This window comes from Sciurus carolinensis, chromosome 3, assembly GCF_902686445.1.
Source record: "Sciurus carolinensis chromosome 3, mSciCar1.2, whole genome shotgun sequence".
Taxonomy (NCBI): domain Eukaryota; kingdom Metazoa; phylum Chordata; class Mammalia; order Rodentia; family Sciuridae; genus Sciurus; species Sciurus carolinensis.
The window spans coordinates 39,691,467-39,707,711 of NC_062215.1; the positions used below are offsets into that span (position 1 = coordinate 39,691,467).

Below are 16,245 nucleotides of genomic sequence, written 5' to 3' on the forward strand. Positions count from 1 at the left end.
GCAACACCCATGTGTGATTCCCCCTAAGTTGTAGGGGCCTCTGCTGCAGACAAACAGGATGAGTCCAGGGTAGGAACATGGCCTGTCCCTCTGTTGGCTGAAACTGTAGTTCCAGCCCTAGCCACTGGTAGGCAAAGGCCCCAGGGAGTCCAGGGGGCAACTGGGTCAATTGACCCAACATGAAAGCTATAGGACAGCTTGGGGCTTGAGGCCTGGCTCAGAACATAGCACAGATAACTACCCTCTTGGTGACCTGGGCAAGTCTCTAATGCCCCTCTACCAATTTCCTCTAAAATAGAGTAACAGTGTCTCCTGGGCCTGTCTGGCAGGAGTAAAGTCCAGGATCAACAAGGGTGCTTTTAGGCCTCAGGCCAGCAGATGCTCAATTAACCTCATCACCTCACCCCCACCTCAGCCCAGTTCCACTTGTCTGAAAGCAGGTTCTGAGTTGGGTTCATTTCATCCCTGGGGAGGCAGGACAGTGCAGGGAAGAGGGCTGGCTCAGGCCCAACCCAAGGTTAGTATGGGCCTGGGCTCTATCTTTCTGGCTATGACCTTGAACTGGCCACACCCTCTGTCACCAAATCTGTGAGCTACAAATATGCTTTTGACAGATGGGGACGTTGAAGTTGAAGGGGAAAGAAATCACTCTGAGTGTCCTAACAAGCTTGTGGCCTGGAATCTGACCCAGCGTCCCTAGGGATATCAGCACAGCCAGTAATCAGGGGACAAGAGACTGTGAGTTCAGGTGGCACAAATTTAAACAATATGTGGTACCGACAGGGGCCAGATTTTTATGCCTCTGGGGACCCATATCTAATGGTCAGTACTGTGGGGGATAGACTGGGGATGAGAGGTCAAAGAGCAAAGCTACAATACTCTGACTCCAACTGCCTTGGATTGCAGAATTGGGGTCCCAGAGGAGCTCCAGAGCCAAGGGAGGGGAGCCCCCACCAGACCAAGCCACAAGCTCCAATGTTCCTCCCTCCCTCCAGGTCTCATCAGAGGGAAGTTCCTATCAAAAAAAAAACAAAAACAAAAACTCTATGACCAGTGCTGCCCCAGTCCCACAAAACCCAGACCCCATGTACCATAGAACATGTCCTCATCACCCAGGAGTGACCAGGGGCTTTTTATTGGGTCACCTGGAATAAATATCTGAATCTTACAGAATGAGGATCCCCTGGGTCCCTCACTGAGGCAGAAAGGTGGAGAACTTACAGGTGGAAATAGATTGACTAAAGGAAAAGATTCTCCCATAGAATACAGATTCCAGAGTTCGAGCCCCTTGGCACACAGCAGCCTAGTTTCCTGAAAATGTGCCATGCACCTCCCCTGCTGGCCACGCTTGTCTGCACTGGGTCAGTCCTCCACCCCCAGGCCCACCCCTCCTCATCACATCATCTGAGCAGGTGAATCATGGCACCCCAACCCCATTCCAGGCCAAGATAATGCTTCTTCAGATCCCAAGGCCCTCCTCTTCTTTCTTGCAGTGGGAAGAGTGTTGCCCATCCCAGGGCCAGCTGCCCTCTTCTGCAGGAGCCCTGGGAGGGTCTGCTGGACACAGCAGATATCTGCATGTGGCTGGTGCTCAGCACATCTCTGCAGAAGGAAGGAAGAAGGGTGGGGAGAATGAGCAGCTGCCAGGAGGTGTGATGTCCATGGGAAAGAATGCAAGAAGGCTGCGTTCTGTCCTTTCACCCTAGTGCTGCCACGTCCCACCCACAACCCTGAAAATGGGCTCTGGGAGCCCTGTGGCCCCTCAGGCAGGTATTGAGGAAGTAGCAAATGCCCAGCACTCAGTGCAGCCAGGCAGGGGACAGTCAGACACACATCTCAACACAGTGGCACTCAAAGAGATCAAAATGCATTTAATGTGATCTAGTCTCATTGCCTACATCTTTAGATACCGCTATGTATTGAAAATAACATGAAAATTCTCCGGTTTCACCATTTAAAATAGATTTGACATTCTATGACCTCACGCAGGGCAGACACCCCATACAGGGGCCTCCTGACGGTGGCTCCTTCCCGCCGCCCCCAGGACCCTTGGTTGGGTGGGGACTGGGCGGCACAGCACCAGCAGGATTTTGGGGGTGGCTTCCTGTGTTCTGAGCAGCAACCACAGGCTGCACATGGATGCACCACCCCACTGACACATACACACACATCCCAGGACCCACACACAACCACACACACACATGTACATGTGTTCACATGGACAAACACACCCACGGCCTCCAACACATAATCCAGGTACAGATGCTCGCCTTCAGATGCCTCGCAATGGCACACACGCCCATCCACAGACTGTATAATCAGGGTAGAGAGTCGGGAACTATCAGGTTGGATTGTACCAACATCTGAGGTCAGTGTTCAATCAGATCAGTGTGCAACCAGCCTCAGCATGAAACCAGCCCCACATGGAAAATATGCACACGCACCTGTGGGTAGACACACGCACACACCAACATATCCATATTGTCAATCCAGAGACACACGTGGAGACAGTCGTGCACACATGTACACACTCCCACACATGCACATGCACTCACATGCCTCCCTTCCCCACACACTCCCCAGGGGGCCAGTCTCCCCGACCCTACACACGTACATGGCTCCCCACATCCTGCCTCCCGCACTAAAGAGGGGACTATTTTGGTCTTTAGCACAAGCAATAAATAAATAAATAAATAAATACAGGGAAGGGGGAAAAAGAGGACAGAAGCATTTGAAAACACAGATCTGCCTGCCTTTGGTGAGATGAAAGACAGCACTGGGCTGCTCTCCCGCAGGGGCTGGAGGCTGGACCATTCAGGCCCAGTGTGGGCCTAGCAGGACGGGCCTAAGAGGCAGATGACCAGGTCTCAGGGATGGCTGGAGAGCAAGCCATGGGGGACACAGAGACCCTGGGTTATGCTCTGGATGCAGGGAGTAGAAGGCCAGGTCCCTGGCACTGGAAGGACAGAGCAGGGCACAGACCCTATATGGGCGCCCAGTGCCCAGGGGCCACCCTTGTCCTTCCCATGTCTCAGTCTGGAAAGCTGCAGGAGTGAGTGAGAACCAAGCACTCTCATGCCAACTTCACCCTCAAGATCCCCAAGGCTAAGGCCAGAAAAGCCAGACTAGGGGCCAAGCCCAGAAGCCTAGAAGGAGCTGAGGTCCCTCCAGCAGATCCTGAGAGGAAAAAATGGTCTGGGGCTGAAGCTTCTAGGCCAGAAATTAGGGTAAGGTCTGAGGTTAGGGTGGAGTGCCTCTGTGTGGGGGGCACTGGGTATCTCTGCCCCCTGCCCCAGGCACCTTGCAAAGAATTGATAGCCAGTGTCCAGGTCCTGGTCCTCAGGGAGAAAGTGAAGAGAAGAGGCAGGAACCCCCACCCCAGACCTTTCTCCGCCTCCTACACCCCACCCACTGCACCCCACTTGGGCCAAAGAGTCCCTGGTGCTTTTTGGTTCCAATCTATCTTGTGGGGCACAGTTGGAGCAATCTGGGAAGTCAGGCAGAGGAGACACCCACTTTCTAATTATGGCCTTCCTGAGGGGCATGGTCTGGGGAGGACAGCTTTCCTCCACAATCCTGGGGAAGCTCAAGAAGAAGGGCACTCCATTTTAGCCTGGCCCTGCCAGCTCTAAGAACAAGACAGGGCTGGCAGCACCAATGCTAGTGACAAGGGGGCCTCAGGCCTTTGCCTGATGAAGGATGAGGGCCCATGGAAGCAGGCCAACCTCCGGGCACGGGAGCTGAAGTGACTCTGACCCCCGTCCCACCCCAGGCACTTAGCCAGTGTCTAGACCCTTCATTGCTCTGGTCCTCAGGGAGGATGAAGAGGGAACAGGCAGGAGCCCCCATCCCAGACCCCTGAAGCCAGAGCAGGATTTCTTTGTTTGGTGGCCAATTTCTCAAATTAGTTTTAAATGGCATCCCCAGTCATCTCAGTTGGTGGAAAGAGGATGACAATTCCTATCCTTTCCTAAACTCTTTTCTCTGCCATGAAGCAGCCAACCACAGCCTGGTGGGGTCCTTCCTGGGCTCACCTGTCCAGCCCCAGGTGGGGAGGGTGGGCAGTCAGGAAAGTGGAGTCAGGGACAGTAGGGGAGGACAGGCAAGTCCAATAAAAACAGAAACAACTCGAGTGGGACAACCCGAAGTCTCTAAGGCACGACTCACACTGTGGGCCCAGTGGGGATGGAGACTGATCCACTTCCTCTCAGTGTGGGAATCTGGCTTCCCAATAAGAAGCTGTTCACTCCGATATTTCCCAATTGCCCCTCACTGTACCAGGGATGGATGCTCCCCAGGTAGAAATGAATAGGTGGGGGTTGTGGACCCTCAAGGGCTGGTCCTATACCCAGCCCTACATTGCACCTCTGAGGTACAAAGTCAAGCTCAAAATGCTCAAACCAGCTTCTTCCCAACCTCCCCCCACCCCACACCAATGACTTTTGAAAGCTTTTATTTGATGATTAACATGATTCTTCTATCACAAACATGACCTGAATTCACCCCTAAGCACTATAGACTGAGCCTGGAGCACTGTGCTTGCCTGGGGCCTGCACACACAGGGAGAGGCCATTCCAGCCTTGGAGAACCTTCTGGAGTCTTCATCCAGCTTCCTGCATCCTGGCAGACCAATGGGATTCTAATTGTCCTTTTCCTCCCCACAAATTAAAAAAAATTTTTTCAATTGCATGTTGTTTTTTGTGGTTTTGTTTTTGTTTTTTTGTTTTGTTTTGTTTTTTGTAAACAGTCTTACCCAAGCTAAGATTGAGAAAGCCAAAATCCGGTGTTTCCCCCCAAGTTAAAAACCAGCAAGGTGCACTGCAGCCTGCCAGCCTTTGACCACAGAGGCTGGACCCATTGTTGAGCCACTTCCAGGCAGGCTACAGCTCCATCTTCAGGCAGAGCCCCTGGCTCCTATGGCCTGTCCCCCAAGGAGGCCACCTCCCTGCCCCTGTGCCTGGTCAGCCTCTGAGGCTGGGGGCTGCCCATTCTGGCCGCTCACTCTCCCACCAACCTTCCAAGACTATTGCGAAGAAACATAAAACAACTAAAACACTATTGAGTCTGCGACCTGGGGCACCTGGCCCATTCTGCTCAAACCCAGAGCCCTCCAAGGACACCGGGCCTCTCCCTGGTGGGGTGGGTGTTGCACCTAGGCCAAAAGTGGCTCAGATCTCTGACTCCCTTCTGTAGGGCCGCTGTTCAAGGGCACTGCCACCGGCCTGCAGCCTGTCAAAGTCATGCCGGGGCTGGGGGCTGAGGCCGTCTCGACTACGGCCATCCTGGTCTCCGTCTACCTCATCCTCCTCATCACGGCTCAGAAAAGCCAACTCATTCTCGTAGCAGAAGGAGTTGGCGCTGGGCAAGAGGAACTTGTTCTCCACCAGTTCCTTGGCACTACAGCGGGGCGTAGAGGGCACCTCGTAGGTCTTATGGAAGTGGGAGTAGTCAATCTTATACTGATTCTTCTCTTCAAAGAGCACTGGCTCGAAGCGGTGGCCCCACAGGATCTCGTTGGCTAGGTAGGAGCTGCGGGCCTGAGTGGTCATAGCTGTGGCCTCCACCATGCCCTCCAGAATGACCACGATCTCAAAGTCATCTGTCTCCAAGTCCTGCCGGCTGATGCCAAACAGTGGACTGGCCTCATCGATTTCATGTAGGATGGTGATGGGTGACACCAGGAAGATGCGGTCCAGGCCCTTGTCAAAACCCACATCGATGTCAATCTGATCCAGCGGAATGTACTCGCCCTCCTCTGTGACCCTGGGCTTAATTAGCTGAGCCCGCACATGGGCCTCCACGATGTGACTCTTGCGTAGATTGCCCACACGCCACATGAGGCAGAGCTTGCCGTCACGCAGGGCCACCACAGCATTGTGGCTGAAGAGCAGTGTCTGTGCCCGCTTCTTGGGACGTGCCATCTTGGCCATGATGGCACCAATCATGAAGGAGTCAATGATACAGCCCACGATGGACTGTGCCACCACCATAAAGACAGCCACCGGGCACTCCTCAGTCACGCAGCGCAGCCCGTAGCCTATGGTGGTCTGTGTCTCAATGGAGAAGAGGAAGGCTGCCATGAAGCCATGCACCTGCAGCACACAGGGAGTGCGGCCACGGCCCTCAGCTGGCTCCAGGTCGCCATGGGCGACAGCAATGACCCAGAAGATGACGCCAAACAGCAGCCAGGAAGCTAGGAAGGCTAGTGAGAAGATGAGCAGCATGTAGCGCCAGCGGATGTCCACACAGGTGGTGAACATGTCAGCCAGGTAGCGCTGCGACTTCTCGTCCATGTTGGCAAACTCAATGTTGCACTGGCCATTCTTCTTGACGAAGCGGTTGCGGCACCGGCGCCGCGTGTGTACTTTGCCATTGCCAAAGCCGTTGGCACCCGACATGGTGACCAGGTGCAGACCGTCCTCCTCTGATGACACAATACTGTAGGGGTTGGCCCGGCTGGCCGCGGTCATCCCGGGGTTGGGGGGGCCCTGACCCGCCCCCAGGCTGCCTCCAGGCCAGGGGGCTCCTGCAACAAAAAGGACAGTGTGTGTGGTTGACTCTGGCCTCCTCCACTGTCCCCACCAGGGTCCCACACTTACCCCCATCTTCCTTCCCATCCTAAGCCCACTCCTACTCTACCTTCTCAGCCTGGAAAATGACCCCCCTGTGCCTCTCCCAAATCCTTGGATTCATCTTAACGCCTCTTACTCCCACACTGAGATCTGCTTTCAAAATATATTTAGGATCCAATACTTCCTCCCACCCTCATGGCCTAAGTTCCCAGCATTGCCCTCCTGAACCAGTACAGGGGCTGCCTCCCTGTTACTGCCCAAATCCCCCAACCTGGTGGCAGCCATGGGGAGCCTGAGGATGCTGTTGAATCCTGTCCCTCCTCTGCTCAAAGCCAGATCCTCCTGGGATCTTCAGGACCTGCAGCCCATGACTCCAGACCTCATTCGAAGCTTCCCTTTTTCTTGCCTTGCTGATGCCCCCCCAACAGACGTCCTCCTGCTGCCTCACCCCCTCAGGCTATGGCTCCAACACTGATGTCTCCAGAGGCCTCCCCATGCCCCAGGAGGACTGGATGCCCCATCCCAGTCATCATTCCACAGCACGGATCCTCTGATCAATCACAAGGGCAATAATAGCAAAATATTGCAGACAGGGTTGCACTGACTGAATGTCCCCACTGTAAGATGACCTGCTTCCTGACAGCAAGGAATTTTCTATTTTGCATACTGCTATCGCACCCCCAGGGCCTAGAACAGAGCCTGCCAAGTCCCATCTTTGCACCCCTCACTGCAGACGCCTTAAGCTGATTCAGACACCTTAAGTACTCCTCTGATGCCCGTGTACTGTGCCTATGGTGCCCACTCAGGCCCCCACAGGCCATATCTGTAACCTCCCTGTGGGCAGCAGTGAGGGGTGACCCTAGAGTGGCCACAAACAGGGGTCACTTAGGGTTACCCCTGACTTCAGCCCAGGAGCCCTCCATTCTCTGCTTTCCTCATCTCTAAAGGAGGACCACAGGGCCACTACCCTGCCATGTGGAAGTACTCACAAGTGTCACCTGCTCCTTTCACACCCTTGGCCCACTCAGAAGGGGCCCTTGGCTCTGAACCTGCCTGCCACACGCCCTCATGCATATAATATGTGCCCTCCCACAGCAGACAGACCCTTCAACATGGCACCCGGTCAGCAGAACAACCAGCTCTCAGGCCCAGGATGCACAGGCTGAGCAGCTCTCTCCCACACCCTACAGGTGCCACACAAGCCAGTTGATGTCATTCTGGGGGTCACACCATTGCCTGGTCCTCAGGCCACTAATGCCATCTGGAATACAGCTGCTCTTGCTTGGCTGAGTTGAAAACTGGGAGAGCTGGGACTGGCTGGTGTGCGCAGGATGCTGAGAAGCTGTGCCTACCATGGAGGCCCCACGTACTCCCAATCCCCACCTGGTCATACCACAGAGTCAGAACAGACAGAGCCACTAATACCTGCCTCAGCAAAACCAGAAAGGCACTGAGGTGTCCAGAGGTCCCAGGTGGCTGAGCACCCACTATGGGCTGGGCACCAGGCACAAGGTAGTGATGCCAGTAATCAGTCCATCTGTGCCACATATCTCCTGGCCAAGTCCATGCTAGTCAGGTACAGTCTCCAACCTCTGCTCCAACAACAGGTAAGGGTAAGGGCCACATGACTAGCCAGATCAGAAAGCACCCCCAGCATCTGTGCCCAACCAGTGCTGCTAAGCCCTATGGCCTGTTGGGTATAAGATGCTCAGATATAGAGGCCTGAGAACCAGGGCAAGAGCTGACCAGTATGGTATCCTGAGGTCAGACACAACTAATGCCCTCCTATAATCTTCTGATAATCTATGGAGATAACTACCATTGTCACATATACTCTGAATGGTGGTTCAGAGAGGTTCAATGATTCCCCTCAAGCCACAAAGCCATCAAGCAAGAGAGCTGAGATCCAAACCACTTGTGTCTAATGTAAAGTGTTCTACCACGGAACCCTAGGTTCTACAGGAGAACACCTGTCCTCACTCTGTTGTTCCCCCACAGCTGCTCCAGCTGACCACCTCACCATGGGTCTGAGGAGCTGAGGCCTGAGGCCACAATAGTAGATGCTGCTTCTGCCTGGACCAGGAGGAAGGGAGTCGGCAGGGGTGGGGACCCCCAGGGATGTTCTGGAGAGATGATTCAGTCCCAGATTCCTGGACCCTCCAGGGGGAGGTGGCCAGGGTTGGGGCACTCAGACGCCGGCGGGAGGCCGCCAGATCACAAGGGGCAGGTTTGTGTGGCCTGGAGGCCTTGAGGGACGTCCATCGAGTCATGGCTGCTGCAGTTAGTGCTCTGAGCAGATCGAGGCCTGCAGGAAACAGAATCATAAGAATCAAAGGCCAGAGAGCCCAGCCTGGCCCCTGCTCCCAGGGGCCAGGCAGTTTTGCCTCAGGCCAACTACCAGGCAGGTAAGGGTGCTACAGTGGCTCCTGGCATTTCTGCCAAGGCTGGGCACCTGGGACCCACCTAGACAGTGTCATACAGGCCTGGGAACTCCCACTTCAGTTGATGTTCCTCCTAAAACCACACAGAGAAAATTAACAAGGTCAAGTTCACAACTGCTCCCCCATTTTTCAGAGCTAGAAACTGACTTGGAACAAAGTCAATTGTCCAAAAACTAGGTAAAGAAAAAGCTGAAACCCAGAGTTTCAGCCCTTAGCTTCCTGGAACCTCCCTCTGCTGTGTGTGCATGTGTATGTGTGTGTGTGCGTGCCTGTGTATCAGAGACAGAACCCTTGGGATGTGGAGCTCCCTGGTTGAGTACTTGGTGAACAAAGAACCACAAGAAAGACCCAGAAGAGGACTCATGAGTAGAAGCCCAACACCACAAACTTGCCAAATGTCCAATGGACACTCCCACACAAACACAGGTGTGGCAGCAAGATTACAAAACTCTGCAGTCTTTAAGGACTCAGTTTAAGAAATGTAGGACAGTACCCTCAATCAGAGATAGGCAGGCCTGTCTGACTCTTGCTTAATGCAGTGCATACAGTAAAAACAAATACAAAAAGGAATCAGAAAGTTTGGTTTTCTGGAAGAGATCTTAGCAAGCAAGGAGGCCACTCCCTATTTCGTAGATAGGAAAACAAAGGCCAAAGGAGAAAAAGAGGTTTCAGAGGAATGCATGAGCCAGGAGGAGATGCTCAACACGACAGTTGAGTTCCAGGCAGCACTGAGAGGGAGATGGGGAGAGGTACTGGAGTATGCTACCTGAACTAGACAAGGCGATTCAACACGAGATGAGAGATCAAAGCAAATTCAGCAGGCAGAGGGCACAGACCATGCAAGAGGTGGTGAAGCCATCCAAGGACCAGCAGCCATGCGACCTGCTTCCTGCCCACCAGGCTCCTGTAGATGTAGCCTCTCAGAATCCAGTGTGCTAGGAGCCCCAGCCAGCACCTGGGCTGGAGCTTTTAGAGAAGACACCAGAGAGCAGCTGCTACCCGACCCAAGGGTGGGGCCCCAGCGTCACCAGGAGGTGGGTCCGGATGGAGTAGGACACCCCATGCCCAGTCCCTGAGGCTCTGGGCACCTCAGGTTTCGGTAACATCCGGGAGGAGCTAGACAAGGCCTGGGTCCACATTCCCAAATGCCAAGAAAGCAGACTGGGAGGGATGGTGGAAGGAACCAGATCCACTATCTACCATCCATATACTAGATACTTTTCTGAAAGTTAAGATTAATTAAATAGATGTGTGCGTGTATGAATATGTCACAATGACTCCTACTATTATGTATAATTATAATGTACCAATAAAAACTTTAAAAAAATATGGGCTGGAGTTGTGGCTCAGTGGTAGAGCACTTGCCTGGTATGTGTAAGGCCCTGGGTTCAATACTCAGCACCACCTATAAATAAATAAATAAAAAATAAAAATAAATAAATAAATAAAAGTTCTAATAAACTCACTCATTTAATCCCTATAATAACACTGTGGCTATTATCCCCAATTTCCAAGGATGAAACTAAAGTTAAGAGAGATCAAGTCACAGACTTTATGGAGTGGTACTTCCAATCTGGATAGTAGAGGTGAAACCAACACCCAAGGTTTTAAGTCCTGATGATGGCAATGCTGAAATCCAGTCTCAGTCATCTAGGCTCCTGCAAACCCATTTGATGATTAAGACAGACAAACTGCCCAAATCCACACTGTAAAGTGGAGGTTTTTACAGATCCTTATCAGTACTGACCCATGGTCATTTGCCCTTGTTTGAAAGTCCAGGGACTGAGTACTCATGATCAAGTCCCAAAGTTGATCTTCCATGCAGGGAAGGCCAACAGTGGCTTGTGTATGCCTCTTCTTACAGCTAGTACCTGTGGTAGTACCTGTGGTAGACACGACTAATCAATCACAGAACTTTTTTTCCACTGAGTGATGGACTACCACAAAATCTTTCTAATCCAGTCCCTATCCATCAAGTTTAGCATGAGAAGTTCTGAGAGGACTTCCTTGGTCAAATTGAGAGGCTGAGGGCTGCAGAGTTCTCTCTTGTGCCAGGACTTGCTCAAAGAGTGGAACCACAGCAAGGCCAGGCTGGCAATGCAGGGGCAGTGAAAAGGGTCATCCCTGTGGGAGCATGGCCAGAGCCAGGAGCAAGGGGCCAGTGAGGAGGCAGAGCTTGGCTAGTAAGAGTCACGCATGAGTGTGGAGGGAGATGGAGAATTGGGAGGGACCTGACATTTCTGTTTCTCCCAACCTGGGAAGAAAGGGATCTCTCTTGTACCCATTTATCTTTCCAGACAGACTCTGCTGCCAGGAGCTCGGACAGCCTCTGCCCTTGTGCTGACACATGGCCTGAACACATCTGGGATCTGTGCAGTGTAGGCTTTCTGTACCAAGCCTATTCTGTGCCTCAGGAGAGAATCAGTCGTGGGGATATGGTAATCAGTTGGTAGAGTGCTTGCCTAGCATGCACAAGGCCCTGGGTTCAATCCCCAGCACCAAAAAAAAAAAAAAAAAAAGGAGAGTCAGTCATGATATGTCAGAGTGTGCCAAGGATGCAGAGAGGGGGTCAGTGCTGCTCTAGAGTCCCCTCAGCCCTCACCACTTCAAGGCCCACCTACCAATTCCAACAGCCAACACCAGTGTCTTTTTGTCCAAAAGCTCTCTCCAGTCACTGAAGCACACTGTGCCTATACACAGACATTGGGGTCAGGAGATGGTGGCTCAAGGCCCCAGCTCCCTGCCCCTTGGGGTAACTCTGAGGGTGTGTTCCAGGCTGCCTCCCTGGCTGCCCCAACCTGACTGAACTCCAACTTCCCCGGCAATAACCATGAAGACAACACACCCTTTATTGGTTCCTTCTCTTCCGTGTCTTACTTCCTCTCTTCCCTCTAATGCTTCCTGAGTTCACCTCCCATTACTTACACTGGAACATTCCCCTCCTAGACCCTGCTCATGGATCCTCAGGTGGCTTCTCCCCAGCAAAGACTCCTCCCCTCCTGGATGCCCACACCACAGCCAGTATGGCTCTGTTTTGGTTCTGGTTCCCTAAGACTTGCTCGTCCCCACTCTTCTTCCTCCTTTCCCCTCCTCCATAAAACCTTTTTGAATTTTCTAGCCCTGGGATTTTCCTGTTAGGGTCCAAAGCTACTTTCTACCTTGTGTGAGAGTTCATCTTGCCCAGGCTCCATCTCTGATGCACCTCAGAGGCCCAGAGAGGCTGGTACAGGCTCTGGCACAAAGGAGGCACCCAGGAAATGGTCCCTTTCCAACGGAAAGGCTGAAGGTATAAGCAGTGAATAGAGGGAGGGATGAGGAGGTGCTGGAGCCATGAATGAGGAGACAGACATATGCACAGGTGGGTGGTCAAGCAGATGGATGGATAAATCGGGCTGACAGATGGGTAGGTGGATAGATGGGGTGACCAGATAAATGGATGAGTTAGGTGGGTGGAGAAGTGGGTGGATAGATAGTTGAGCAGATGAATGGGTGGGGGAAATGAGTAACAAATGGATAGGATGGGCAGGTGGGTGGATGGATGGATTAGTGAGTGGATGAATAAATGGGCAGGTCAGTGAATGGATGAATGGATGATGGATGGATGTGTGGATGGAGGGGTAGGTGGGCCCATGGGTAGATGGGTGGTAGATGGATGAGCATGTTTGGAACTACTGGATGGATAAAGGGTGAATAAGAGGCCAGAGAGGTGGGTGAATGGGCAGAAGAAGAGATAGATGAGTGGGTGAGGGGAAGCACTAATGAGCATTTGGTGGATGGATGATGAACCGAACAGGTCTGCATCAGAAAACTTAATCTTACCTCTTGAATTCTATTTTCTAAGTAATGGTGCTGAGCCGGCAAGTGGCACTCTTCAGGGTTGAATTAGCAGCGGCTGCCATTTCCCAGGCACCAGCTAGGGAAGACCCAGTCACTAGAAGATCCTAAAGTGAACAAAGAAAACCCAAGTTACTGCATAGGCTAATGCTCTCCCCAGAGGGGCTCAAAAGTTAGAACTTTTCATACAAACCCACATTTCTCTTCACTTCCCTCATGACCCTCATGAGAGGTGGAGGAGGCCCCCAGCCTGCACCTCTGATGCCCCCACACCTTCACAGCATTCAAGCACTGTCCACACAACCATGTAGAACCAGAAGGGTGAAACAAGATGGGTCTTCAGAGAAAATAACAGCCAACAATTATTAGCACCCACTGCAGGCTGATGGTGTTGTAGATACTTTCCCCATGACATCTCATGGAATCCTCACAATCCCACAAGGTTGGAGCTCTTTCTATTCCCATTCTAGAGAGGTAGATAATGTGGCAATTCTCCTGGTATTAAAAAGGGACTCAGTCCCCAGTCTGTGCTCCTGGCCATCACTTGCTGAACCTTCCCAATGCCACCCTGGGCCAGCTATGGACAGCTGGATGGGTGGACATGTGAATGGATGAATAAATGGGGGGCGCTGCATGGAGAGAGGAATGGATGAATGGATGGATGGGTGAATGAGGTGGTTAGGTGAGTGGCATGGGAGCATGGATTCATAGACACCAGTAACTTTCCAGGGACTTCCCTTGGGCATACACACATACTACATGGTGTCGGCAATCCCCCAGAATCAACTTGGCCTTTTGTCTAAGAGGCCCCTTTCCTTCTCCTCTGGCATGCTGTGAGAAGCAAGAGAAGATGGTGGGAAGGGTCCCTGTAAATTTCCAGAGGTCAGCTTCCTTGAGATGCTTCCATCTTCCCCTCCTCCCAGGCACTGAGTCCAGAGGCCCCACCCTATCCAAGGGTACAGTCAAGTCTGGTGTGTCACACTGTCACACTGTTACACTGGCTTTTCTGGCTAGGATTAAGGGAATGGTTGGTGAGTCACCTCCACATCATAAGCCTCTGAGGCAGGTGACAGTGGTAGGTTTAGAGGTGCACAGACATGGGTTCAAATCCCAGTTCTGCCCCTCACAAGCTCTGTGACTCTGGGTGAGTCATTTCACCCACTGAAGCCTCCCAGCCCTCAGTCTCCTGATTTCCCACCCCCATCATTCCCTTAGCAGCTGCCATAGACCCAGGGTTTGTCACTCAGCCCTTTCACTCTCAAAACTGATGAGGTTCATGGAGGCTGCACCACGGACCAATGTCACACAGCTGGGAACCCATGGTAGGGACTTGGGTCAGGGCTGTGATCTCATGCCCTTCCAGGGAGTGAGCCCACACCGTGCCTGGCCTGAACTGTGTGCTCAGCCATTGACTTCAGTTATTCAAACCCTCACGGCCCCCACAACACCACTGAACACAGGAGGAAATGAAAGACAAAAGAGGCAAGTCACGTGTCCCTGCTCACTGAGAGCCTAGGACAGGCCAAGTGATGAACAGGAAGTGAGGAGGGCATATTTCTCACTCCTGTCCTTTTTCCTGAACTTTCTTTAGTTCCCCACTGCCTGGTGGTAACAGCCCACCTCCACAGAGTTCCAACTCTCAAGACCTCATTCCTGACTCCCTATATTTCCTAGAATGGGCTTCCTCAAGAACTAAAAATCCAACCCTAGCTTCCTCATCTATGATCAGCTCCACTCTATACAGAGAACTGAGGCTTAGAGCAGAGCCAGCAAGTGGGGTCCTAAGAACCCTGGTCTCTAGACACCTTGTCCAGGGTTCTTTGTCCACCCTGCAGGGCCATGCAACCCACATTGTTCCAAGTTCACCAAATTCTTTCCTGGGTCATGATCACCACTCCAGCTGAGGGAGACTAGACCTGGGGGCAGTGCTTCCTGGCCTGCAGTTTCCAGCAAGAAAGGGCAGGGCAGGACTGTTCCTGAACCTCCCCCTGTGCCAACCTTTGGCAGCAGAGGCCAAGGCTGAAACCACCCAGGGGACAGGGCAAGGCACTTCCCCTTCCTGAGGCTCAGTTTCCTCCTCCCAAAATTGGGGATGATGCCGCCTGCCTGGTCTCCCAGAGGATGTGCCCATGAAATTGAACGCGGGGACGGGAGGTATGGGCCAAGCACAAGGCCAGGGACAGGACCTGACACCGTAGGGCTCAGGAGAGAGCCACCAACATCATCAACAGCAGTCACCCTGGAGGGGCATGACACCCCCAGATTACTGGGGTACTTCCCTGGGCCTCAGGTTCACCAGCCAAAAAATGGGAAGACCCCAAACACCTCAGGAGGCTCTCCTAGGGACCCAGCAAGACACATTTCTGGTGTCTGGCACACAGCAAACACACAATAAGTGCAGGTTCTCCACCTCAGAAGTACGGAGTGTCAGTTTATGACACCCCCCTTAGACAGCTGAAAGAAGAAACAGAGGTCCCAAGCAGGTGGAGAGCTGTGCCTGATCCTCCCCCAGAAGACCCTCCAAAGGTTCCATGGTGGCAGGGACCAGGCTACCTCCTTCCTCAGTTCCCAGGACATGCCCAGCTCACAGATGGGGTTCAGTAAGTACTGGTTGCAAAAAACATGAGGGATCTTTGCAATCTATAGTCTGAAGACAGGAGCTGGACCCGCTGACCTCATGGATGGGCTGCTGTAAGTGACCAGGAGAGATGGACATCCACCCTGTGAGCCCTGAGGTGAGGACAGGGCGAGAGATTCTGGCCCCACCAGAGTAGATGACAGTCACACCAGACACCAGGGAATGTTTCTGATGGTATTTTTATCTTGAGAACATCCTTTGCAGAGGGTGGGGGCAAGGGAGATAGGGTGTCCTTGGCCCCAGGCCCCTGGGAGCAACGGAGGACAGAGGCCCCGCCGTGCCCTCTGTGGGATGATCACTGCAGACATCCTCCTTGGGCTTTGTTGAGTCCCAGGAGTAGAGACACCTAAAGGGTCTTGGGGGCTTCATGTGGCTCCCATTTGTTGTGTGACCTGGGACAGCCTTCTCTGGTCTCCCTCTTGCTGTCCACTCTTCCTGAGGGTCTGTTCAATGCCAGGTTCAGCTCTGGGCACCAGGGACTTGAAGAGGTACCAGCAGGCACCTGCCTTTGTGGGACTCCCTGCCTAGCAGGGCAGACAGCAAGGAAATTAGCAGTCACAGCACAGCTGGATCAAAGCCACGTCAGAGCCCTTGGGAGCTCAGGGGAGGTGTCTAGCCCAGTGGGGAGACATCAGGAAGGCTTCCTGGAGGAGTGTCAGTGAACCCAGGAGCACCGAGCAGGGACAGAGAGAGCCCAGACTGATCTCCACCACAGGACAAAAGAGGAACCAAGAGTGGCTTAGGTCACCCTGGGTGTTAT

General features: G+C 52.9%; 1 protein-coding gene across 4 annotated transcripts in view; it reads right to left on the reverse strand.

Annotated features, from left to right (window-relative positions):
• Positions 1-1,116: 1,116 nt before the first annotated feature.
• The window catches only part of Kcnj12 (potassium inwardly rectifying channel subfamily J member 12), a 43,232-nt gene continuing 28,103 nt past the window's right edge, over positions 1,117-16,245 (reverse strand). Inside the window, exons 2-5 of one of the 4 annotated variants that reach the window (XR_007107890.1) lie at positions 12,833-12,954; positions 8,593-8,877; positions 4,754-6,526; positions 1,117-1,602 (exon numbers count right to left, since the gene is read on the reverse strand). Coding sequence is in view for 3 of the 4 variants with exons in the window: in XM_047546972.1 (XP_047402928.1) it covers positions 5,169-6,526; positions 8,593-8,842 (1,608 nt within the window). In the remaining variant the exon portion in view is untranslated. The other 3 variants (XM_047546972.1, XM_047546973.1, XM_047546974.1) reach the window with 3 other exon arrangements.